The 26,245-nt window shown below is 42.9% G+C and overlaps 1 protein-coding gene across 4 annotated transcripts in view; it reads right to left on the reverse strand.

The window, feature by feature from the left end:
• Window positions 1-26,245, reverse strand: part of DOCK10 (dedicator of cytokinesis 10) — a 230,435-nt gene that overhangs the window by 56,041 nt on the left and 148,149 nt on the right. For all 4 annotated transcript variants that reach the window (XM_066622585.1, XM_066622584.1, XM_066622582.1 and 1 more), the window contains 10 exons: window positions 25,421-25,500; window positions 23,784-23,971; window positions 17,026-17,091; window positions 15,847-15,939; window positions 13,429-13,552; window positions 13,145-13,266; window positions 12,177-12,263; window positions 10,794-10,886; window positions 6,692-6,810; window positions 5,067-5,136 (listed from right to left, as the gene is read on the reverse strand). In XM_066622585.1, coding sequence (XP_066478682.1) covers window positions 5,067-5,136; window positions 6,692-6,810; window positions 10,794-10,886; window positions 12,177-12,263; window positions 13,145-13,266; window positions 13,429-13,552; window positions 15,847-15,939; window positions 17,026-17,091; window positions 23,784-23,971; window positions 25,421-25,500 — 1,042 coding nt within the window. The remainder of the gene's footprint in view (window positions 1-5,066; window positions 5,137-6,691; window positions 6,811-10,793; window positions 10,887-12,176; window positions 12,264-13,144; window positions 13,267-13,428; window positions 13,553-15,846; window positions 15,940-17,025; window positions 17,092-23,783; window positions 23,972-25,420; window positions 25,501-26,245) is intronic.

The raw sequence follows: 26,245 nt of genomic DNA on the forward strand, positions 1-26,245 counted from the left end.
TCAGTTCCATGCGGCCACCATGTGATGTCCTTCCTGTTCAGAGAGCAGGGATGCTCTGGGCAGTCATGTCTGCCCAGACGACTTGTTTTGCGGCATTCTGGGATGCCGGGCAGAAGACGCGACTGCCCAGAGCATCCCTGTCCTCTGAACAGGGAGGACATCATGGTGGCCATGTGGAACACTTGGAGAACGCATTCCAGATGTGTAGCGCTCGAGAGTTTGAGCAGCGCTGGTCTTGTGTTTTGCATTAAGAACAAGGCAATTAACCAACTCTTGAACTAAATCTTATCAGTTAATATTGGCAAAAAAAAAGAGGAAGAAGTTTTATGTTCCAGTGCAGGGACAGAAACATAACCCATCATGATCAAGATCCTTATTTTACATACAAGTGTGTTGCCAGAACTGCAGATATTTAATTGGTGCAAATTTTCCCAGAGGGGACTGTCACTTTCTTGTTTCCTGGCAAAAGTCAAACACTTTTTCATAATGAAAAACAGCAGTGCATTCAAAACAGTGAGAGAAAACAAATAATGAAATGTGGAAACTATACATTTAGATACTAAAGCATCACTTCTGCCAGCATGGAATTATCAACCACTGCAATTATCTTGCACATGCATCATTCTTTTGCTCTAAACTCTAGCTAGTAACTAATCCGGACATGGATGAAATGCAGTGACTGCCACATTTGGCTGTTTCCTGCAACAAGGGTGAGTAAACTCAGCACATTATTCAGAGCACACTATTAACAATAACTAATTAAACACTGGCATGCTCCTCTGTCATTTGCACCTGCAAAATCCTCTGCTGAAACTCTGGGTTTGGCTTCTTTGTAACAGCAAGAATAATTCAGCTAATGGAATGTGATTTGTATAAGGTATTATGTACTGTGTATTTTATGAAACAGCATTAGTCTTAAGTAATCTTGAAATTGTTCCCCAATTATAAGCCTTTAATCATACTGGTTGTTTAGGGTAGAACTTGACATTGTAACACACACAAAATGCAGGGATAGACTCTCAAGTAGTGCTGACTCTGGGACTGATTTTTTGGGACTCGTGTCACAGATGTCACTGAATCAGAGGCGACTTGCAACTAGTGACTTGGAAATGAGTTACAACTCGAACTGACTCAAGTGATAACTAGCTTTTTGTATATGCCTGCAACTTGGTTTTGTGCATGTGCATGCTTGCTTACTTTTTTTGCCACACCTAACTTGCACCTCAACTTCTTTCTCATAATGACTTGCAACTCGAGTCAAAATGACTCTATAAGCAGCTCAGGTCAAGTTGCAACAGCCTCCCATTATAACTCACAAGTTGAGTCAACTTGAAACTCGACTTGCGACGCAGTCGCAGTGACACCAGCACATCCCTGGCAAAATGACAGCTGAAAAGAGAAGTTCCTTCTCCTTCTCTTCTCCTGCAATGCCTAGGGATACATACTGTATGATATGAGATCATCATACAGTTGATGCCACCCTACCACTTGTTGAGAATCCCAAGATATTACTGAGGAAGGCAGAGAAAGACAAATGAGGCTTTGGGTAACAGCCCAGCTTCTGCTGCAATGTCAAGTTCAAGCCTTAGCACATCCTTAATACAAACAATGAATAATAATAAGCATTTTAATTAATTTTTTGTTTTGAGCCCTTCACATATGCTATCATGCTTAACAGTAACTCTTCATATCTGCATATAGCAAAGAGTGGAGGGCTGAGAGAGAATGGCTTGCCTCCAGCTACTCTGTGAGTTTGTGGCAGAGGTGATACTCGGGCTGGGGGCTTTCTTATTTGTAGCTACACCACACCATTTCTTGAAACTGTTCAGAATGACAGTTTTGGGTTCCTTATTCATATTTCCTTCACTCCTTCTGACAGGCTACCTTTCTACACATTGCCTAAAATCCCTTCTGACATGCCACAGCTATTAACCTTTCTCACTTCAAAGACAAGCAAACAAAATTAAAGCAGCATTCAAATCCTCTTCAAAATATTTCATGAATGTTGTGTGGCTATAGCACACATGAGTCATCTTGAAAATTATTCAAAAGGTGTTCATTTTCATCACCATAATCAAGCTATACGCATCCTCTACTAATTTTTAAAAGCATGTCATAACTCAGTGGTTTCCAAACTTTTTAGCACTGGGACCCACCTAAAAAAAAGTCTCATTTTACCTACAACTCAAGCCTCTGTTGCTGTGACTGGGCAGCAGTGCTCCTCTCAAGTAGCTGGTTGTTTAACCCTTGATGCACATAACCTATCCTACCCTGTCAGTTTCGCGAACCAACCAAAATTGGGTCGTAATCCATTGGTGGGCTATGGACCCAGTTTGGGATCCACTGTATAATGACCCTAAAAGACCAAAAATTAAAGTAGCATTTGCTTTCTTCTCATAAAAATGTATAAATATTACAGATTCAATCTTGTTATGCCACAATAACACTTCTGCCACAAAATCAAATATGATTAGTAGAAAGGGATTCATATAACCTGATGTTTTAATACCCTTGCTAGTATATCCACTTGCAATGAATGCATATTTTTTATAATTTGTGACATTTTCCTTATGCAGGACCAGTAAATCTCACTCTAACATTTATGGAGTGATGCCATAAGTCTTAGTATGGGCCACTGTTGTCTTTAGTTTCAACTAAATTCCTATTTGTAAGTTCACACATGCATGCTTATTGCTTGAACAGTGCAATAACAGGTGATGACTTGCATGGATGAAATAGCTTTTACAGATCAAACACCACATTTAGACCTTTCAAAGCCCCTCACGTTACCTTAAACACAATGATTTTCAATGAGAGCAGCTCATACATTCATTTTAATTAATCATCAAGCCATCAAGCAATGAGACTTGAGCAATGTATATGCATGTGTGAATCAGCCCTAAATTCACTGATTTGACTATGACAGCCTAGCTGCAATTTCTTCTAGAAGCCCATTATGATTCATATTTTTCATTATTCACTTGACTTTTCTAACATTGGAACCAATTATTTCCCATTTATTTGTTCATCAAGGCAAAGGATTTCTAACCTGGTGCTTTGAATCAGCCTAAATGACGCTTGGTTGTGTTTGACAGCACAATTCTATGTATAATTACTTGCTAAGCCCCATTAAGATAAATGGGGCTTATTCCCATGTAATTGTACATACAGTTGCAGCCTGAGAGTGGATTCCTGCTGAGAGTGGATTTTCTTATCTAAGTGTGTATAAGAATGGAATCCTGCTGAGAGTGGATTTTCTTTTCTGTGTTTTTGGACTAAGAATACAGTGGAAATTCAGATGGAAAGCTTTATGTGTACGTGTTCCATGTGCTCAAGTTCACTGCCATCATATGTACCACCAAGAGACACAAAAACCAGACTTGCCTGGGCTCAGTCAGGGACATAACGATTGGAGCTTACTCAAAAACCTGTTATCATTACTGGATAACAGCAGTGTACTTATTGCATTTTAAGTTGCATTTTGCAACATCTAAAGTGGAATGAAAAATTTAAAAATCACGGTAAACACCAAAAAGCTCTCATACAATGCAATCCTATGCAGCTTTACTCAGAAGTCAGTTCCACTGTATCCCAGTTAAGTGTGCCTAGAATTGCACTTTTAGTCTTCCTCTACCTTCAAAACATTCATGAGAGATTCTTGTCTGATCTGTTACTGAAAACCTTCATGAAGGGGGTCCCATAACAGCTTATTTCACTATTAAATTGTTCACCTAGATAGTTTTTGCTATGTTTAATTTATCTGAAGCTACCCCATTGCCATTTAAAACCAGGACTTCTTGGACTAGTTACTGTAATTACTACTGACATATGCAGTGCTATTCAAAACAGCAAGTACTTTACAATTCTAATCCTTTCCCCTCAGTGGATCCAGAATAAAATGTGATGGAAAAAGGTACTTCTGTAGGAGACAAACTGGCTGCATATATCATACTTAATACTCTGTAGTTCTAGGGATATGGTCAGCAAACTGCTTACAGTGAACATGCAGTGAAACAGCAAAAGCTTCCATCTTTGACCTCCATGCATTTGCCACGCAATCCACAAATAAATAAGAGTGCACAGATTCCTTCATTTATATGCCTGTGTGGCAAACACCTGGAGGCCTGGGGCAGATTGTGAAGCCCAGTTACCTTACCATACATTCATTTAACCCAGACTACCATAAACACATGTGTGTGCGTGTGTGCTAATTCTAAAGACACTTGTATTGCTGTAATATAAAATAACTTACAAGTGTGTGTCACTTAACAATGGGGATATATTCTCCTATCCCAGTTGTTGTGTGATTAGGTCATTAAGCAAACATCCAACCCAATCTAATGTCTTTGTTGAGCAATCAGACACTCCCTGCCAGACACTAGCTGGTTGTACAGATTACTGGAGATAGATTGCCTCTTCTCTGCATTAAGAGCCTCTTTGTTGTGTTTACACACTCTGCTGCAGGCTATGGGAGACCGGACTGCCTCATTAAAAACTTTTTGCTGTGCTTTGACCACTGTCATATATGCGGGTCTGTCGTTAAGCAGATGGTTGCTAAGTGACTCACACCTGCATTTTAAATTGCTTGATACTGGCTTCCTAATCATTCCCGTAAGTTCAATGCAGAGTCTGAGTGAGAATTGAATGGCGAAGAAACAAGCAGTGCAGAGTGACAAATAGGTGCAAAGAGTCATGCCAGAAGATTGAAAGTATTTCACATACCATAAGCAGGTACAAAAGCACTGCAATTTGGACAATAAAAAGGTTTCCTGAGAAAATAACAAAAAACTAAGAAAAATATTACAGCTAAAGCAATTTCAAAGCACACAGAAAAGCATCCAAGAATACCTTGGATCAAAGGTACCACTGAAATTCACTTGGCCATTTGCAGTATGTCAGTCTCTTTAAGAATGACCTACCGCAATTGACATAATTTAAGATTAACATAGCTAAGGTTAAAGAACACACCTTTATTATACAATATTCATGCAAGATGCACAAAGAGAAAACCTGGGATAAGTATGCAACATAATGTAGGTGACACAAGGTGCATTAAATATTCTTACCTTTACATACGACTGGATGCAGTGGTCTAATTGTTCTTCATGGAACTTGGCGACAATATCAGTAAGTACCCTGTAAAATAAGCGTGTTCTAAGTAATCTTGTAACATGAGACAGAAAGATATGCCGCTATACTATAAAGACCAGGGTTACTCTGCCTGCCACACTTGTTCAGCTTTCCCTTTTGGAACGTAAGAAAAGGACCATTTCTCTGAAGCAAAAGTGCCCTGCCCATGACAGCATGTTTTAGCTGCCAAATATGAAGGGTTTTTAAACAAATAATGCAAGAGCAAATGCATGGAGCCGGAGTTGGCCGACTTTGGTCTTAAAAAGCAATACTTGGCAAAAAGAGTCTTGCATAGTTTTATTTTATTGGAATATGGAGCTCCATCTGCCATCTGCCTTGAGAGTACTGTTGCATGTGATACCTGCTCCTCTGCTCAACATTTGTTGCTTAGCTTACAAATACTCTAATTTTTACAAAGGCACCAGAACACACCAGGGCTCTTCAATCAATCAATTGATCTTCACTCAATCGTCACTCAATCAATCTTCACTCAATCAAAAATCAATGAACTTTCTAATACTTAGGAAAGAGGGAGGAAAAAATAATTTAAAGAGATTTATGGCCCAATCCTATCTGCAGTGACAGCTAGAGAATTCTAATCCCCTTCCCAGATCCGAACCTACCACAGAAGATGGTTGGCGCAGGTCTGAATGAACCCACCTGCGCTGCAGAGGCTTATTCCCTGGGGAAAGGAAGAAATGTAAAGGAAACCCCCCTAGACTGCCCTCCACTGCAAGATGCAGTGATAGCCTTTCTGCTGTTGCTGCATTGGCAGCAGGGTGGTGGTGTGGAGTGGTGGATAGGATTGGGCTGCTAGACTGACACGCTGCAGCAACCATGCTTTTTCTAGTTAATCAAGCTTAACCCATTTTTTGCACAATCTTTGATGGGCTGGTGCACAATCCAACCTTACAATCGCCTCTGGAGTTTAGGAAGAATGGAAAGGGTCCATTCTTATCATACAAATCTTTTCAGTTTAATTAGCTAAATAATAATAATAATAATAATAATAATAATAATAATAATAATAATAATAATAATAATAATAATAATAATAATAATACAGGTATTTAGAGCTAGAGTGCAACCTTTTTGAAGTCACCAGTATACAACACTATAGCTCCTTCCACTCTAAAGCTGGAGCTCATATATATAGCTCCTTCCACTATAGCTCCTTCCACTCTAAAGCTAGAGTGCAACCTTTTTGAAGTTACCAGTATACAACACTATAGCTCCTTCCAATTACAACAGATCACCATTCAGACTTCTGTAATAGAGCTGTACATTGCTCTGTCAAATTTAGGTACCTGGTGAAACAATCAATTAGCAATCTAGAACTGTCTTTCACTTGTGTGCTATGGAAGTGGATCCTAAAAATACTCAGGATATCTTGGCCTCCCTTTCCTTGTAAGTGTTCCCTTCTATTCGGAGGGGAATACAAATAAGTTTATTGGTCTTAAAGTTATGGGTATGTTGTTAGTCTTGCTGTAGAAGAATTTCCACTAGTCACGATACTGTAATGCGAACACGATACAAAAAGCATAGGCAATAAAGCAAATACCTTGTCACTGAGGTCGTAATCTCATCCTCTTTATTCTGTACAAGAACCCAAAAGAGCTGGTTCAAGATCACAGGAAGAAAGTTCATAATTACATGGATCTTCTCAATTCGAAGCAAATTCTAATTAAAGAAGAAAATATTTTAAAATATACTTATTAACAAAACTAATACTCTGCCATAACAGTTACATATCAAAACAATGTAGAATCAGTAGAATTCACTTATAGTTAAACCTATTTTTTATGTAACTCATATAAAAACTCAGGGAGCTCTCATTCTCCCACTCATTCTCCCATTCCCATTCAGCTATGAAGGTCACTGGATGTCATTGGCCTGGTTATCACACACTACATCACATCGTTGTTGTGAGGACTGACCTCCTTGATGAATGGAATATAAATATGAAAAATAAACAAACAAATTACTATGCTTCTCTAAAGACAGGACAATTTTCCACAACTTGATTCTATGTTGTCTTAAGTACCTTAAGAAACTGCTAGTGTCATTTGTGCCAGATTATTTTGCAGATGTTCATGAATTAAAACATAAAAAGCTGGTGTCATTGACCACACATTTTAAATTCACATTGCCTCATGATAAAAGTGACATATGAAAAAGATACAAGGGTCAGGAACTTAGCTAGTTTACAGCCTAATCCTAAACTGCCCGGTGCCCAGAGGAGCAGGAGAGGAGTAGTAGGACACTGAAGGAGCTCTGTGTCAGGTTTTTCAGCCTGACATGGAGCAAAGGATCTGTCTAAGGAGGACTCCACCAGTCCACCCCCTTCCCTGGCCTGATCTTCCCCCCCCCTCCACCACAATGGAGTGCCAAAATGGCTATTGCTGCATCCTATGGGAGCTACAGCAGCCTCCAGAGGTCTCCTCAGGAGACGGAGATGTTTGTACCCTTCCCCTAACTAAAGGTGCAGGCCCTGCAATGGGTCTCCTCCAGTCTGTGCTGGCTATTTTGCCGACACAGACTGAAGGAGCTCTGTGTCAGGTTTTTCAGCCTGACATGGAGCTAAGGATCTGTCCAAGGAGGCCTCCACCAGTCCACCCCCTTCCCTGGCCTGATCTTCCCCTCCCTCCACCACATTCCACTCACTCCCAGTCTTCCCCCTGTCACCAAAGGCCTTACCTCTGGCAGGCACTGCAGGAGTTGACCAGTCGTCCTTACTGCTCTGGGCCTTGGTGCTGACTGGCGCTGGCCCAGCACCAAGGTTCCCTACTTCCAGGGTTCCATGAAGGTGCTTTACGGCACATTTACAACACTCAGCACTGATGGTACTCTTGTACCACTGGCACTGAAGAGCTCAGGATTTGGCTCTTGCAGTTTGAGAATTATAAAAATAAGACTATTATGTAATTGCTTAAAACAATAATGAGGTTTGACTCAATGTCCTAGGAGAAAAGGATGCCTAATGATCTTTTACACCTATGCACTCAAGTAATCAGAAAGACGGAAGTATCAACTTAACAAATAATTGAATTCCTGGATTAAGTTAGGAAGATTGAAACAAGTATTTCTTTACTCAGCGTGTGGTTGGTCTGTGGAACTCCTTGCCGCAAGATGTGGTGATGGCATCCGGCCTGGATGCCTTTAAAAGGGAATTGGACAAGTTTCTGGAGGAAAAATCCATTACGGGTTACAAGCCATGTGTATGTGCAACCTCCTGATTTTAGAAATGGGCTACGTCAGAATGCCAGATGCAAGGGAGGGCACCAGGATGAGGTCTCTTGTTATCTAGTGTGCTCCCTGGGGCATTTGGTGGGCCGCTGTGAGATACAGGAAGCTGGACTGGCTGGATTAGATGGGCCTATGGCCTGATCCAGTGGGGCTGTTCTTATGTTCTTATGCTAACTGATCGTCGGCAAAGAGGAAGTCACGAAGACATTTCAGCTGGACTTTGGACTTTGCTCTCAGTCTGGAGAGGTTGAAGAGCTTTCCATCTGATCTGGTCCGGAGATAGATGCCTTCTGTTGCAGTTCCAAAGGCCTGCTTCAGCAGGACAGCGAAGAAAATCCCAAACAAGGTTGGTGCAAGAACACAGCCCTGCTTCACGCCGCTTCGGATGTCAAAGAGGTCTGATGTGGAGCCATCGAAGACAACAGTGCCCTTCATGTCCTTGTGGAAGGATCTGATGATGCTGAGGAGCCTGGGTGGACATCCAATCTTGGGGAGAATCTTGAAGAGGCAGTCCCTGCTGACCAGGTCGAAGCCTTTGTGAGATCTATGAAGGCTATAAAGAGTGGCTGTCGTTGTTCCCTGCATTTCTCCTGCAGTTGTCTAAGGGAGAATACCACATCAGTGGTGGACCTGCTGGCTCGGAATCCGCACTGTGATTCTGGATAAACGCTCTCTGCAAGTACCTGGAGGCTCTTTAGTGCAACTCAGGCAAACAACTTTCCTACAATGCTAAGGAGAGAGATGCCACGGTAGTTGTTGCAGTCACCACTGTCACCTTTGTTCTTGTACAGCGTGATGATGTTTGCATCCCTCATGTCTTGAGGTACTTCACCTTCTCTCCAGCAGAGACAGAGGATTTCATGCAGCTCAGTAGCGATGATCTCTTTGCAGCACTTTGCAGTCACTGAAATGTCTTCGTGACTTCCTCTTTGCCGACGATGCAGCTGTCACTACCCACTCTGCCAAAGATCTCCAGCAGCTCATGGATCGTTTTAGCAAAGGCCTGCCAAGATTTTGGACTGACGATCAGCCTAAAGAAAAAACAGGTCATGGTTCAGGATGTGGACTCACCTCCCTGCAGTACAATCTCTGCACATGAACTGGAGGTTGTCCATGACTTTGTGTACCTTGGCTCAACGATCTCCGACACTCTTTCTCTCGATACTGAGCTAAACAAACGTATCGGTAAAGCAGCTACCACGTTTTCCAGACTCACAAAGAGAGTCTGGTCCAACAAGAAGCTGACAGAACATACCAAGATCCAGGTCTACAGAGCTTGTGTCCTGAGTACACTTCTGTATTGCAGCGAGTCATGGACTCTCCGCTTACAACAGGAGAGGAAACTGAACGCTTTCCATATGCGCTGCCTCCGGCGCATTCTCGGCATCACCTGGCAGGACAAAGTTCCTAACAACACAGTCCTGGAACATGCTGGAATCCCTAGCATGTAGGCACCGCTGAAACAGAGACGCCTGCGTTGGCTTGGTCATGTTGGGAGAATGGATGATGGCCGGATCCCAAAGGATCTCCTCTATGGAGAACTCGTGCAAGGAAAGCGCCCTACAGGTAGACCACAGCTGCGATACAAGGACATCTGCAAGAGGGATCTGAAGGCCTTAGGGATGGACCTCAACAAGTGGGAAACCCTGGCCTCTGAGTGGTCCGCTTGGAGGCAGGCTGTGCAGCATGGCCTTTCCCAGTTTGAAGAGACACTTTGCCAGCAGTCTGAGGCAAAGAGGCAAAGAGGCAAAGAAGGAAGGCCTATAGCCAGGGAGACAGACCAGGGACAGACTGCACTTGCTCCCGGTGTGGAAGGGATTGTCACTCCCGGATTGGCCTTTTCAGCCGCACTAGATGCTGTGCCAGAACCACCTTTCAGAGCGTGATACCATAGTCTTTCGAGACTGAAGGTTGCCAATACAATACAATACAAACGTTAACTGATGTACCCTGGACCCACAGTTCTTTCTTGAATGCTCTTGATTAAGCTTGCAAATAGTCTCCTGGCCAGCTGTGGTGAAAACTTATCCTTACCTGCCAAGTTTTTGTCAACTAGGAGACAGCTCGATTATTTCCCTGTCATGCAATCCATGTGTCACAGATGCTTGGGGATGCAATCTTATACATACTCATCTGAAAGTAAATCCTAGAGATCTCATGCAGACTTACTTCTGAGTAGACATGCCTAGGATACCAATTTCTCCTACAGGCTACTCATTTAGTGGTTTGATCTGCAAGATTGCTCTAGAACTATATGGCAGCATGTAACTGTAATCTACTATTGTGAATGTAAGCTTTTGTTTTCTTTTCAAATTAAAAAGAACGAACTATATAGAGTGCATACACTTCACATTAGTCAGTCAGCCATGGCTACTTTGTTAGTACTACCATCATATAAAATTTCTTCACCAATTTACCTTACAAGAGATGATAAAGTTTGAGGTAGGTGGTTGGGAGAGATCCTTGTCCCTTCTTTGGCACTGCTGGAAAAATTTATTCAGATATGGATCCTGAAAATGATAGACAATGCACTTAGCACAGCACCAGCAACACTTCCATACTACAAGATAATGTCAGAGTAAGCAGCTAATAAAACAAAGAAAAGTCAGCCTAGCTGACCCCAGTCCCTTCAGCATCACTCCTTACAATGGGTTGTATTCCAATTAAGGTTAGTCATTTATCATCTTTTACTTTCTGTTTTAATGTTTGCATAAACTGTGGACAGCTTGGCCACTGAGCTTGGACCTCTAAGATTGGGTTCTTGCTTGCAGTGGTGGACCTCCTCAGCCCTGTGCCCCAGGACAAAGGTCCATGTTGGTGCCCCCTACAGGACACTGCCACCCCCTGTGTGCAAATCCACCCCCCTCCCCACTTACCTGGAGCTCAAGGAGCTTTGTGCGACTCCAGGATGCATCCGGGAAGCCTTTCTGAGGTTCCCTGACACATTAAACTGTGTTTTCAGAAAACCGAACGCACAGTTTCAAACTCTGTCGGGAGCCTCAGAGAGACTTCTGTGGGCTCCTAAAGGCACATGAGGCTCTGTGCCTGGGATATTTGCCCCATAGAATGAATGGGAGGTCCACCACTGCATGCTTGCCCATAGATTCACTGTGCAGATTATTGATTGTTAGAGAGAGGTTCTCTAACATAATATTCATATAATGATATTTATAGTGACCTTATTTAGAAATGTTTGTGGAACCAGATATTCAGTGATGCATGTTTTGTAACAAATTCTATACCTAGTATTTGCATGTTTTCTTTGGCACTGAAACTCAAACATGAGACTCTGTTAAGCTGCTCTGTCACTGAAATCCTTACATACTGATTCCTTCTCTTCCAAACCCTAGTGAAGGTAAATTAATGTTTAGAAAAGACTGAATACTCTTGGTTCAGGAGAACCTGCTTTGGCTCAAAGCCTCAGAACAGTAGCAGATAATGTGCTTCATTTTTCCTTGTCTTTGCCCTTGAGTTATGCCAAGGAAAACCTGGCAAAGACTGCTACCCAGATAGAACTCTTGTTTCAGTGAGGCTACCAGACCTCAAGAGATTCTTCATCCCTTTTTCAATGGCCTGCAGCCAATGGACTCTGAGAGTTCAGTTAGGATAAGCCTCACTTCACCAGTCCAATACTACGTAAAGCTAATAATTACGTCCTATGTCAATGAAAATTATGATGACCTATAATTAGATATATATGTGTAAATATTGAGTGATGCATGCTTAATAACAATTTTACAGATTACACCTGCAATTTCCTTCCCTACTGCCTTTAGGTAAAATGAAATAAAGGTGTTTACCTGAGTGTAAACTGTAGAAACAACAAGCGAAGACACCTTGAAAAGCGGCTTCCCACCATCTACCCACTTAATGTCACTTCCGCTGTGCTGCAAAAAACAGCAAAATATTCCTACTGAGTTCCTTAATTCAAGGGAAGTTTGAATATGCTGGCACAATTGATGCACTATTTCCGTGACCCTCACAAAGTCCAGACTGGAGCTTCAGCCTTTTTTAGACTGATTCACACTTACCACTACCAGTATGTCAGCCACATCCTCATGGCAAGACTCAACACTATCATGGTAATGTGTTTATATTGTCAACATGTGAACACTACCAGTCATATGAGTTCTTACCATGCTTGTATAAAAACAGAATACACTGATAAGTAATACTGAGTCAAACTCCTCCTGCCACCAGAGTGGCAAAATTCTGTGCACACATTCAGTAGGTTACAGCAAAGACACATGTCAGTTTCAGCAGCACACATTGGGGTCATACTGCAACATACATGCCAATTATAGTCTTCCCCAGATCGGTTTGTAGGTGTCCAGAATGGTTGAAGTTGTCTGACGTGAGATCACAGAGATTTATGGAATACAATCAACACCCTTTACAAAAATACCCAAGTAAGGAGGCTTCGTTTACACTGTAACCTGGTGTATCAGCTCTACTTTTTCTGGAACACAGATGTAAATATGGATCTCTTAAGTACTCCAAACTTCATGTAAAATATTTTGTGTGCAATGACTCATTTATACAGAAGTATGCAAAGCATCTTTGTGGGGTATATATTTATACCTGTAGGTGATTATTTCAACAGTACAAAATTAATACTCATGAGGCAGGGGCCTTTTAATCACCTTCTAGTGAACATGTCACTAAGGAAGTACGAGCAACCCATACAGACCTAATCACAACACAATTCTGATTTCGAGTTGCAAGACACCCGACTGTTTTCAAAGAACAAAAACAGACTATTCAATACCTTTCCGGCTGTAGGATCCTGAAGGCTTAGATAATTGGGAGGAAGGCTGGTTGCCACTGGGATGTTGTGTTCCTGAGACACTAGTTGGTCATCTTTCAGTAAAGGTAGCCAAGCATATCCCACTATACTCAAAAGTAGAATTCAGCATAAGAACTTTTGAATTAAACTTTTTGATAAATTTAAAACAGAAGAAACAAAGTTAAAAAAAAATCATTGACATAAAGCAATGATCACTCATATAAGGATGGTGGAAATAATTTGAATGGAATAGCAAACTTATGTACCTGATGTTTCCAGAGCCTCCTTCTTTTTGGCATTAGCTTTTGCATTTATATCACAAGTGACATGATAAAATGAAAAGAGAATGTGATGTTTCCTATGGAGTTGAGTAGGTAGCTCAATTTTTATCTGAAATGTAAAACATTACATTCATGTTAGTTTAATTAGATTCAAATATGAACAAGAGGGGACTATAAGGCTAAGATCGCAATCTAAAGTTCTTCACACTGAACCAGGAGTGTCGCAAGCATGCCATAAGGCATGCCCGTGATGACTTGAGAGGTGGGTGGTCTGACACGAAGACGTGCGCCGTCCTCCCAGCACCAGATTCCGGTTTGCAACTGGTGAATTTGTGCCAGCCTAGGGAGGATGGCGTGGGAGGTTGGGGTGAGTGGGCCCGTGGGTGGACCGGCCCCGGGAGGGGAGTGGAACTGACCTGAGTGATCTTGGCCATATCCTAACCCACTTCCCGAGCAGCCCGGCGTTACATGGGCTCTTGGATTTGTGCCAGTGATTTTGCTGACACAGATCCAAGCAGCCCCACTGAGGTGGATGCTACGCTACATGGGGTAAAGGTAAATAAATCCCCTTACTCAGAGTTGTGCAGCAGTCACCTCCTACCCTGCGCGGGATACAGACATTGGGCTGTCCATGTCTCTTTCTCTCTGATCTTAAACCCATTAATCTTGTTTCATTACAAATGCAATTCCGTTCAAGGAGGAGCTGGTTCACTCAACTCTGTGTTGAGGAACTGCACTGTGCGTGCCACAGAGACTGAAGCACAAAACTCTACTGACCGCCAATATGAAGAGAAAAAAGAAGACTTGCTCATACAGAGATCTACAGGGCAACTGAAAAAACAAATGACACTCTTTGACAATGTTATTTATTCTGTGTTTATATCGACCAGGGGTGCCCAAACCCTGGCCCGGGGGCCACATGCGGCCCTCAGGGGCTCCCAATCAGGCCCGCAGGGAGCCCCCAGTCTCCAATGAGCATCTGGCCCTCTGGAGACTTGCTAGAGCCCGTGCTGGCCTGACGCAACTGCTTTCAGCATGAGGACGACTGTTCGACCTTTCACCTCAGTTGTGGGATGAGAGCTCCCTCCACTACTTGCTGTTTCACATCTGTGATGCAGCAGTGGCAGAAAAGGAAAGGTTGGCCTTGCTTTGTGCAAGGCCTTTTACAGACCTTGAGCTACTGCATGACCGTCATTCATTCATATAAATTCCATCCCTAATAAATTCATTTATGTAAATTTATTCAAATTTTAAATGTAAATTAATTCTTTTTTCCCCTGGCCCCTGACACAGTGTGAGAGAGATTATGTGGCCCTCCTGCCAAAATGTTTGGACACCCCTGATATAGACTGAAAGGCCTTGATACCAGTGGTTCTCAAACTGGTGGGATGCAATTCACCAGTTCATGCAAAGCGTCTTCCATCCCTTTAGGGGGTGGGGGAAGGGGCGAAGGCAGCAACGCGATTCCCAGGATCGCATCGCTAATAGGGGTGGAAGGGGGGTGCTTTTACTTACAGGTGGCTGCAGGATGTTGCAAGAGACACGGGAAGCCCCGCACAGCCCTCCACAGGGCTCCCAGATGCTTAGAGTGTTGAAAAAAAACAGGTGCAAAGCACTTCCTTTTTGCATTCACAACTAGGAAGTGCTTCACGCCCACTTTTTTTCCAACATTCTAAGCATCAGGGAGCCCTGCGGAGGGTTGTGCGGGGCTCCCTGCACCTCCCGCAGCCACCTGTAAGTAAAAGCACCTTTCTTCCATCCCCGTTAGTGATGCAATCCTAGGGATCAAGTCGCTGCCCTCGCTCCCTTCCCTGCAAAGACTTACCCCAGGAGTAAAACTGGGGTAGTTTGAGAACCACTGTATTATACAATAACAAATATATGTGTCAACTTTGCCCTTTATGATTTAATTATGGCCCAATCCTATCCCCCTCCCCCACCACTGGAACTAGCTTTCCAACAGCAGGGAACACTTTATAGGTGTTGTAAGCGGCCTGTCAGTAGGATGTGTGTTGTTGGACTTTATTTTAAGAAAACAAATCCCACTGATTCAATAGAACTTATGTCCACGCAAGCTTTTTGGATACAACACTTTTACTAAATATTTATTTACTTGCATGCATTTTTTCAGCTGTAAGTACTGAATGGTATAACCCTCTAATATCATAAAGAAATAATGTATTTTCTGACAACTGTAAATAAACATTTTCTGTAGTCACTCTGTCCGCACATACCTGGTTCTAGATCCAGCACATATTTTATTTCTCCCCCCCTCCCCCATAAAGCTTTGAACAGGCTTGAGGTGTTGTACAAACTATGTTTTTCAGGTACCTGGCATATTTATCTATTTAAATACTTATTAAAAAAGTAATATGCTTCTAGTGATAGAAAGAGCAGACTGACCTCATCGTAGAAATCGGGGTTTTGTGAATGATGCAAGACAGCTGTGTAAGCTGCTGATGTAAACAGAGGACCACCAGGCTTCCCATAGATACACTGTTTCAAAAGAGTATTTTTTTAAATTTTGTTTTGTTTACAGATCATATTACCTACAACTGACTTTGTAATCATACCTGAGAAAGATTTGACAACCTGAATTTCCATATTACATATAATGGGGTCAGAGTGTTGGTCTGTATCACAAGACATATTGGTGGGATTCAAAGAACTATGAAACTAGTTCAAAGAGTGTACATGGGGAGGGCTGTGTTTTTCATTTGACTTACTTCCCTCAAAAGCAGAACTCCCAAATGCAACACGATGAACTACTTTTGAAACTGTCTGTGACCTGACATGCGACCTGGGGGGTTGAACTTTCAAAGGAAAAAAAAGTATACTTCATAGGGAACAAAAACACCTTTGGGTGAACTCAGAGCAGATCTTTGCACCTAATATAGAAGGCAAAATACAGGTTGGGAATCCCTTATCCAGAATTCCAAAATACAGGGTATTCCAAAATATGGAATTTTTGAACACCAACATGATTAAAAAAAAAATTGCCTAAAGAAATAAAATCACAAACTGTTTCATGCACAAACCTTGTTTCAAGCACAAAATTATTAAATAATTGTATAAAATTACTATCAGGCTATGTGCATAAGGAGTATATGAAACATAAATGAATTTTGTGTTTAGATTTGGGCCCCATTCGCATTATGTATATGCAAGTATTCCAAAATACAGAAAAATCTGATATTCAAAATACTTCTAGTTCCAAGCACCTTGGATAAGGCATGCCCAACCTACAGTAGTATCATTCAGTGTGCTCCCCACTTGTCTCAGCTCACTCATTGTTATGAAAGGAGGTTGATATGGGAAACCCCTATTTCACCTGGAGTGGAAAAGCCCCTTTTATCACATTCTATTTGAACCAGTTTTTCAATTCTTTTTATCCAGCAAGCAGCTGCATTGCAAAACTGGCATTTCTAGCCATTTCTATGAATACTGGTTATTATAAGGGATTGTTATGGAAGTACAAAAGAATATATTAAACAATTCACATTTTAAAGACAGACTCAGTTTTCAGGTTCCCAAACTAAACTCCTCACTGGACACATTTGAATAGGGTCTGTCTTTGCTCACCTTCACTGGCTTGGCTCCTTCCTCATCCGAACTTTTAAATTCAATGCACACTGTTATATTCCGGGCCTGTAACAGAAAGGTGCAAATGGAAATAATTAGCTCACAAAATTGCATGCAAATTAAAGATGTGTGAAATACACAGGCTTTCTTCCAAATCTGGCACTAGACAGCCAAGCTGAGAATGAGGCTCAACAGCTTTGATGAAGCTAGGGAATATTTAACCTGGTGACAGCTGGATTATGCGAATGCAGAAGTCTTGCCTTAAGATATAATTCATGCTCAATATATATTAATATGCACATTGATTGTTAAGATTAATTTTAAGGCTTTAAGGCTGCAATCTGACATTCACAGGACTGTATGCTTAAATTTCAAAAGAAGTTTCCATGTGGATGTGCCTGCATTTTAAAAAAAAGTCCTGCTGATTTCAGTGAAACATATTTTAATGAAAGCATGTTTTGGAGCCAGTTCTGATTCTATCATGCCATAGCAACTTTTCTATTACCATTGGACACCATTTCAAAATATGCCAGAACATTATCTTTTCTTGAGAGTTTGAACTAAATATAATTTCTAAACTGAGGGTTTGTTTTTATGGACATAAGCCACCAAGAATGTCTATTATGCAAATCCAAATGCAATCAATACCACCAATAGGACTTATTTTCACAAAAAATGCTGTTGAGGTGCCAAAGATAACATGTTTTCCTTAAATAGGACAAACCAAGGGCCAGTTCATCCAGACTCGTGGTGAATAGTTGATTATTAGGCATCCAGTGAGAGTTCAATAAGAATTGAAGGAGTGGGCTTCATCACACACACTCATATCCCTTGTAAGAGCAGCAGCTTGCAAAACTAACCAAAAGCATCACAGATGTGCTAGCTTAGGCGTCTGCTAGGTTGTGTAGTATAAACTTTCCAGGCACCCATTTCCCTGGGCATTGAAAGGTGACTGTTACTACAGATGACAAGGATCAGGCTTAATACTGCAACCCTATACACACTTATCAGAATGAAGTATTCTTCAGAATTCTTATCAGAATGAAGTATTCTGAAGTATCAGAATGAAGTATAATCAGTATTCTTCATTCATTTTTATAGTGCCATGTACATTCACAATGCTTAATGAACTACAAGAGGGCAGGTCTCCGCCCTGAGCAGCTTACAGTCTCAAGCAATCAGCTTACAGTCTCAAGCAATCGAGATATCAGAAGAAGAGGAAGGAAATAAAGGCAGGGATAAGCAAGGGAAGGGTGTGCATGTTGCACATATGTAAATTTGGTTACACTTGTGCATAGGACTATGGGGTGATGCCCTTTAGGCCACAATCCTATACACACTTTACTGAGAAGCAAGTCTCATTAAGGCCCAAATCCTAACCAACTTTCCAGCACAGGCATAACTGTGCCAATAGGACATGTGCTGCATCCTGCAGTTGGTTGGCACTCATGGAGGTCTCCTCAAAGTAAGGGAATGTTTGTTCCCTTACCTCAGAGCTGCATTGCCCGTATGTTGGTGCTGGAAAATGGGTTAAGATTTGCACCCTAAGTTAAACCGGGCCTCTTCCCAGGTAACATGCACAGAATTGTGCTATTAGTTTACGGATTCTTCCATTAAACTTTGCAGTGCTAGTTTAAGCCCACAGTTTGAAAACTATGGTTCTAATGATGAATAGACTGGTATTTGCTGTCAAACAAAATGTATTTGTGTGGGTTTTTTGCTTTGTTTTTACCACCACACATAGAATCATAGAGTTGGAAGAGTGTAATAGGTCATCTAGTCCAACCCCCTACCTTAGGCAGGAAATCCTCTTAGAGTATCTCCAACAGGTGGTTGTCGAGCCTCTGCTTGAATATCTCTACTGAGGGAGAGTTCACCACCTCTCTCAGCAATCTGTCCCACTGCCGAACCGCCCTGATGGTCAGGAATTTTTTCCTGATATCTAATCAAAATCTCCTCTCTTGCAGTTTTACCCATTGGTTCTAGTTCTACTTTCTACTTACATGTCCATTCACACTCCCTTCCCCCCACTGCCCTCATTGCACCAATAGCATTGTCGCATCAGCTTAGCACTTTTATCGCTGTAGTGCAGCCCCAAACAGACTGCACCCCCCAGTATGGGTACAAATCAATGGGCCACTGTTTCCAATTATGTGTCCAAATTCTGAGAAATGATTTATTTATTTGATTGCTTCTCATTCAGTCTCCAGCCCAGGCCCATCAGACAAGGTGGGCAGGGAGTCGGGGGAATATGCCAAGAGATAGGGAGATTTAACAAGGGGGAAGACAAAAAAAAGATGTCAGGTCTTTACCTAGAATCCTTCTGCCTTCCAGGTATTCTACTGTATTTCTTTGCTTTCCTTCCTTCCCTCCACCCGCATTCTGCATTTAGGATTACCGGTTGTCTCCAGTGCTGTTAATTCAATAACTTGCTATATAATTACTCCATAATAAACTGCTATTATCCTAACATTTGCTCAACAGCTGCGATCGCCTTAAAGTGCAGGAAGCATGAGCTCTCCAGGGGAAAGAACTGGGGTAGCCGTCTGTCATTAGGCAGAGGGCGGCATCCCATTAAACCCACCCTCCACCCTGATAATTAAATATAAAACACAGAATCAGGAATATGCCTGGATATTTATCTTTTATTCCATTAACCCATTTTTGCCCAGCACGCAGGTGTACATATTTGGTCCCTGTTGCATATATGCAACACTGGGCAGAAATGGCTTAATACAGCCCAGTAAACAGTCACTTCCGGGTAGATGGAACTCGTCAGCCTAGGAAGGCAGCTCATCTAAGAGAAGGAAACTCTGACCTCAAACCTCCACTGCCTTGTGGCTACATCCAGTTGTGGAAAAGGCTTCAGGAGTCAACCTCGAGGCAAAATCAGGAGCCGGAGTCCCTTAGGCAGTTCATGGCTGAACACAGTCACGTTCTGGCAACTCCTGCGACGCCGCTGGAACCAACCGTATTGGCTTCTGCCTTTCCATTGGACCATTCCAGCGACGTGGAGAGGGGGGATTTGCTGCATGGGTAACAGCCTATCCTCCATACCTTCTTTACCCAGGCTTCGCGCACTGAAGAGGACACTCCAACTTCGCCATACGGCGTCGGCACAACACGGGAAGCAGCAGTTTACCGGTTATAAGTCTTTGCTCGATTGGCGTAGAGTATGACGCCAGGGGCTGCTTCCGACGGTGGGAGAGATCATTGCATCTCATTGGGCAGCTACCGCCCGCCTTAAGCTGGGCAGTCCCCAGCCAGTAAGGTGTTGCCTCGCCACGGTCCATTAACCTCATGGGGTGCGTGGGGTTTAGGGTGAAAACCGACAAGCGGATCGACAGCTCTGCACCATGCAACAGAAAACAGAAAACTACTGCCCTAAAGCTGGGCACCTGGAACGTTAGGACAATGACACCTGGCTTCTCTGATGACCTGCAAGAAATAGACGACGCACGCAAAACAGCTGTCATCGACATGGAGCTGAGCAGACTGCAGATGGTCATCGTTGCCCTTCAAGAGACTAGGCTGCCAGATTCCGGATCTGTCAAGGAGAGAAATTTCTCATTTTTCTGGCAGGGAAAACCACCAAATGAAACCAGGGAACATGGCGTTGGCTTTGCAGTCAGAAATACCCTGCTGAAATCCATCATCCCACCTACTGTGGGAAGTGAAAGAATTTTGTTCCTGCAGCTCCAGTCATCAGCAGGACCTGTCACTCTCATCAGTGCTTATGCACCGACTCTGTCGTCTCCAGCAGAAGCCAAAGACAAATTCTATGATGACCTGGCCACCACTGTCAAGAAAATCCCTGTAAAAGAGCCATTGTTCATCCTCGGCGATTTCAATGCTAGAGTTGGTGCTGATAACAGTTCATGGCCCACTTGCTTAGGTCAGTTTGGCACTGGGAGGATGAACGAAAATGGCCAACGCCTGCTAGAGTTTTGCTGTCATCACGGTCTCTGTGTCAGCAACACGTTCTTCAACACAAAGCCCCAACATAGAGTCTCTTGGAGACATCCAAGATCAAAGCACTGGCACCAGCTCGACCTGATCCTCACCAGACGCTCCAGCCTTCCCAGCATCAAGATCACACGCAGTTATCATGGTGCTGCCTGCGACACTGACCACTCCCTGGTGTGCAGCAGAGTGAAACTGCAAACAAAGCGACTGTATCACACGAAAAAGGAAGGAAGACCTCGCATTGATAGCAGCAAGACCCGGGATCAGAGAAAAGTGGAGGAATTTGCACAAGCGCTTGAGGAATCTCTTCCAGGCCTGGCCGACGCAAACGCATCCAACAGATGGGAACATTTCAAGAATACCGTTTACAACACCGCCTTGTCCATATTTGGCAAGAAGACCAACAAGGCGGCAGACTGGTTTGAAGCCCACTCTGAGGAGTTGACACCAGTCATTGAGGAAAAGAGGAGCGCTCAAGCAGCATACAAGGCCTGTCCCAGTGAGCGCAACCTGCAGGTCCTCCGAACTGCTCGCAGCAAAGTCCAACAGACTGCCAGGAGATGTGCTAACGACTACTGGATCCAGCTCTGTTCCGAGATACAGATAGCAGCTGACACGGGCAACATCAAGGGGATGTATGATGGTATCAAGCAGGCCCTAGGTCCAACACAGAAGAAAATTGCCCCTCTGAAGTCTGCCACAGGCGAGGTCATCCAGGATCGGGCGCAGCAGATGGAACGCTGGGTGCAGCACTACTCTGAGCTATATTCCAGAGAAAATGTAGTCACCGAAGAAGCACTGAACAACATTGAGTGCCTGCCTGTGCTGGAAGAGCTTGACAGTGAACCAACCCTAGAAGAACTTCACGTGGCCCTGGACTCCCTTGCCTTTGGCAAGGCACCTGGAAAAGACAGCATCCCTGCTGAAGTCCTAAAATGCTGCAAAGAGATCATCGTCACTGAGCTGCATGAAATCCTCTGTCTCTGCTGGAGAGAAGGTGGAGTACCTCAAGACATGAGGGATGCAAACATCATCACGCTGTACAAGAACAAAGGTGACAGGGGTGACTGCAACAACTACCGCGGCATCTCTCTCCTTAGCGTTGTAGGAAAGCTGTTTGCCCGAGTTGTACTAAAGAGGCTCCAGGTACTTGCAGAGAGCGTCTATCCAGAATCGCAGTGTGGATTCCGAGCCAACAGGTCCACCACTGATATGGTATTCTCCCTTAGACAACTGCAGGAGAAATGTAGGGAACAACGACAGCCACTCTTTATAGCCTTCATAGATCTCACAAAGGCTTTCGACCTGGTCAGCAGAGATGGCCTCTTCAAGATTCTCCCCAAGATTGGATGTCCACCCAGGCTCCTCAGCATCATCAGATCTTTCCACAAGGACATGAAGGGCACTGTTGTCTTCGATGGCTCCACATCAGACCCTTTTGACATCCGAAGCGGAGTGAAGCAGGGCTGTGTTCTTGCACCAACCTTGTTTGGGATTTTCTTCGCTGTCCTGCTGAAGCAGGCCTTTGGAACTGCAACAGAAGGCATCTATCTCTGGACCAGATCAGACGGAAAGCTCTTCAACCTCTCCAGACTGAGAGCAAAATCCAAAGTCCAGCTGAAATGTCTGCGTGACTTCCTCTTTGCCGACGATGCAGCTGTCACTACCCACTCTGTCAAAGATCTCCAGCAGCTCATGGATCGTTTTAGCAAGGCCTGCCAAGATTTTGGACTGACAATCAGCCTGAAGAAAACACAGGTCATGGTTCAGGATGTGGACTCACCTCCCTGCATTACAATCTCTGAGCATGAACTGGAGGTTGTCCATGACTTTGTGTACCTTGGCTCAACGATCTCCGACACTCATTCTCTTGAGACTGAGCTAAACAAGCGCATCGGTAAAGCAGCTACCACGTTTTCCAGACTCACAAAGAGAGTCTGGTCCAACAAGAAGCTGACGGAACATACCAAGATCCAGGTCTACAGAGCTTGCGTCCTGAGTACACTTCTGTACTGCAGCGAGTCATGGACTCTTCGCTCACAACAGGAGAGGAAACTGAGCGCTTTCCACATGCGCTGCCTCCGACGCATCCTCGGCATCACCTGGCAGGACAAAGTTCCAAACAACACAGTCCTGGAACGTGCTGGAATCCCTAGCATGTAGGCACTGCTGAAACAGAGACGCCTGCGTTGGCTTGGTCATGTCGTGAGAATGGATGATGGCCGGATCCCAAAGGATCTCCTCTATGGAGAACTCGTGCAAGGAAAGCGCCCTACAGGTAGACCACAGCTGCGATACAAGGACATCTGCAAGAGGGATCTGAAGGCCTTAGGGATGGACCTCAACAAGTGGGAAACCCTGGCCTCTGAGCGGCCCGCTTGGAGGCAGGCTTTGCAGCATGGCCTTTCCCAGTTTGAAGAGACACTTTGCCAACAGTCTGAGGCTAAGAGGCAAAGAAGGAAGGCCCATAGCCAGGGAGACAGACCAGGGACAGACTGCACTTGCTCCCGGTGTGGAAGGGATTGTCACTCCCGGATTGGCCTTTTCAGCCACACTAGACGCTGTGCCAGAACCACCTTTCAGAGCGCGATACCATAGTCTTTCGAGACTGAAGGTTGCCAATACAATACACACTTATCTGAGAGTAAGCCCCAGTGAACATAGAGGGACTCAGTAGCATAGCTAGAGGGGATGCAAAGCACTAAGTTCTGCAGGGAGCCTCACCGCACTTACTTCTGAATAAATACGTATAGGTTTGCTGTGAAAGCATTTTGCGCAGCTAATGGTCATACCTTGTTGAAGCATTTTTGGCTATCATACTTCAGATGTTTGGGATAGATATATATTTGGTTCTTATATACTCTGTAAGTCTGGGAGTACTTTGTAGATTCTTGAACAAATTCTTCCACTTCTACTGTTGGTTGATGCTCCTTGATATCATTAAATGGTTTAATTGGAATAAAAGATGACGTTACACAATCTTCAGGAAGAAAAAAAGAGAAAAAGTCTTATCATGAGGTTTCAGACACTTAAAAATTGAGATCTTCGCTAAGTGAATGCAGCAGTGTTTAGTAGTCCTGCCCCTCAACACTGCCACCCTGCTACTAGACAGGCTACCTTGATTACAATCAGTTCATCAAACTGTGCTGTGGGACACAAAGCACATGACCAAAAACATAAAGAAAAATAGAAGAAAATAAATCCAATCAGTACAAAAACTTTATTAAAATGATCATTGCTGAGTGCAATAAATTAACTCATCTCAGTGCTGACTACAGCATTGTTTTTAAATGCAGTCCAGGGATTCAGAAATTTTTAAAATAGTAATTTTTTTATTAATACAGTAGCTGATTAAAATAGCACTTTTTGAGTTGTAAAGTGTTGCACACAGATTGGTTGGGCTCAGATGATCATAAACCATTGTTAGATTATTGTGAATGAACTGTAGCAAGCCTTGGGCTCATGTGTCCACCTTCCCTCTCCTCCTCTTTCATGCTTACAAGGACAGAAGGGGATTGGAATCTGCCACCTTCAGTACTAAATAAGCTTCAGTTTTCCAATATGTCCACACTTAAGAAAGCATAGTTTGTTCTGGATATAGTAGTTAATAAGCCAAGATCTGAAATCAAGGTTTGATCCTGGTTTCTGTGAACAAATCACAGTTGGAATAAACCACAGTTTCCCAAGTTTGGACATAACAGGAAACTGCAATTTTTTTCAAAACTAAAAATAGAAATTTTCAGTCTCCTATACTCACACGTGTAAGAGAAGAGGAGAGGCAGAGCACGTAGGTCTGAAAACGATTCAGGTTGCAACCTTATATACCATAACCTGAAAGTAAGTCCCACTGAATTTAATGGGAGTTATTTCTGAGTAGGTGTGTATGGGATAGGGCTGCTAGTCATTTTGAAGAGCACAGTTCTTCATTAACAACAAATCACTATGTGCAAATGCACATTTCAGGGATGTCTGCTTCATAGATCCAACACAGATGGAAGACGAGAAGAAATCTGAGTGATGAATACAGCCACTTTTTATGCATATGGGCTTTGCACAAAAGGGGAAGTGGTAAAATGTGAAAATAAATAAATAAATAAAATAAAACCACCTCTCAACAGGAGAATTCACATCTCTTCCAATAGTCTAATATCCAGAATTTTGTGGAGAGGAAGTGAAAGTTACTCAAACTTCCCTTTTTGCTACTGTGGAATATGTGAACAGGTCCTCTGAAATACCCTCTGAAAAAAAGCTTCACATGTTTGGTGTGACATGAATTATTTACCCAACACAACATAAGCTTCGATACATAGCAACCATAGAACCAGTTAAAAGCAATTAATTTTCAAAAGTCATGTTAATTTTTTCTTAATCCAAGAGTGTCATTAATAATGTTTAGCAACTTCAGCACTTTGTAGCAACAGAATCGTACTTGGGTGTTCCAAAGGTACACAATCAACAGTGATGTCCAGACTGCCTGGGATGGTCTGTATTTTATTAATTTTCTCCGCTCTGCAAACATAGAAAAGAGAATAGTTTTGATAGCAACAGAATAAGCAAGAGATTTATTAAATGGCCAAAAGCTGTTACATAAAATAAAAAAAAATATTTCAGTGAAGTAACTGACATTAAAAAATCCTTCACTACATAATCTGCAAAGGATTCCTTTTGAAAATGAAAGGTCATCAGACGAAAATCTCCACGAACACAGAAGTCCCACTCAATAACAATGTATGAGAAAGGGGAATCTGCAACAACTTACTTACTGTGGTCACAATGCCTTCACAGCATCTTCTTCCTGGCTCAGCTGGGTGCTGCCATCTTGGATCTTGCAAAATCTCATGAGAGCCAAGACTGCAGCACCCAAATCTTGTGAGATCTTGTGCGATTCAAGATGGTGGCACTCACATTTTGCAGGATTCAAGATGGTGGCACCCAAATCGCATGAGATCCAAGATGGCAGTGCCTGGGAGAGCTGGTAGGAGGGGTGACTGGAGATATATGCAGTTCCCTTTCTGGGTACACTGTGGCTCCCAAAGGCACTGTGGCACATGGTTTGCGAACCACTACTCTATGAGATTAATCTATGTATATCATTCCCACACTTTTTTCTTCCTTCAACTGAAACAAATTTTATGCAGGACCAAAAATCAAGTGCCAATACAGTTAATATATCACACATGTCTTCAGTTTTCCTGGAAAGCTCTGCTGGAAGTTAATATATTTGGCACATAACAAGCTAATGTGAAAACCATTC

This window comes from Tiliqua scincoides, chromosome 3, assembly GCF_035046505.1.
Source record: "Tiliqua scincoides isolate rTilSci1 chromosome 3, rTilSci1.hap2, whole genome shotgun sequence".
NCBI lineage: Eukaryota > Metazoa > Chordata > Lepidosauria > Squamata > Scincidae > Tiliqua > Tiliqua scincoides.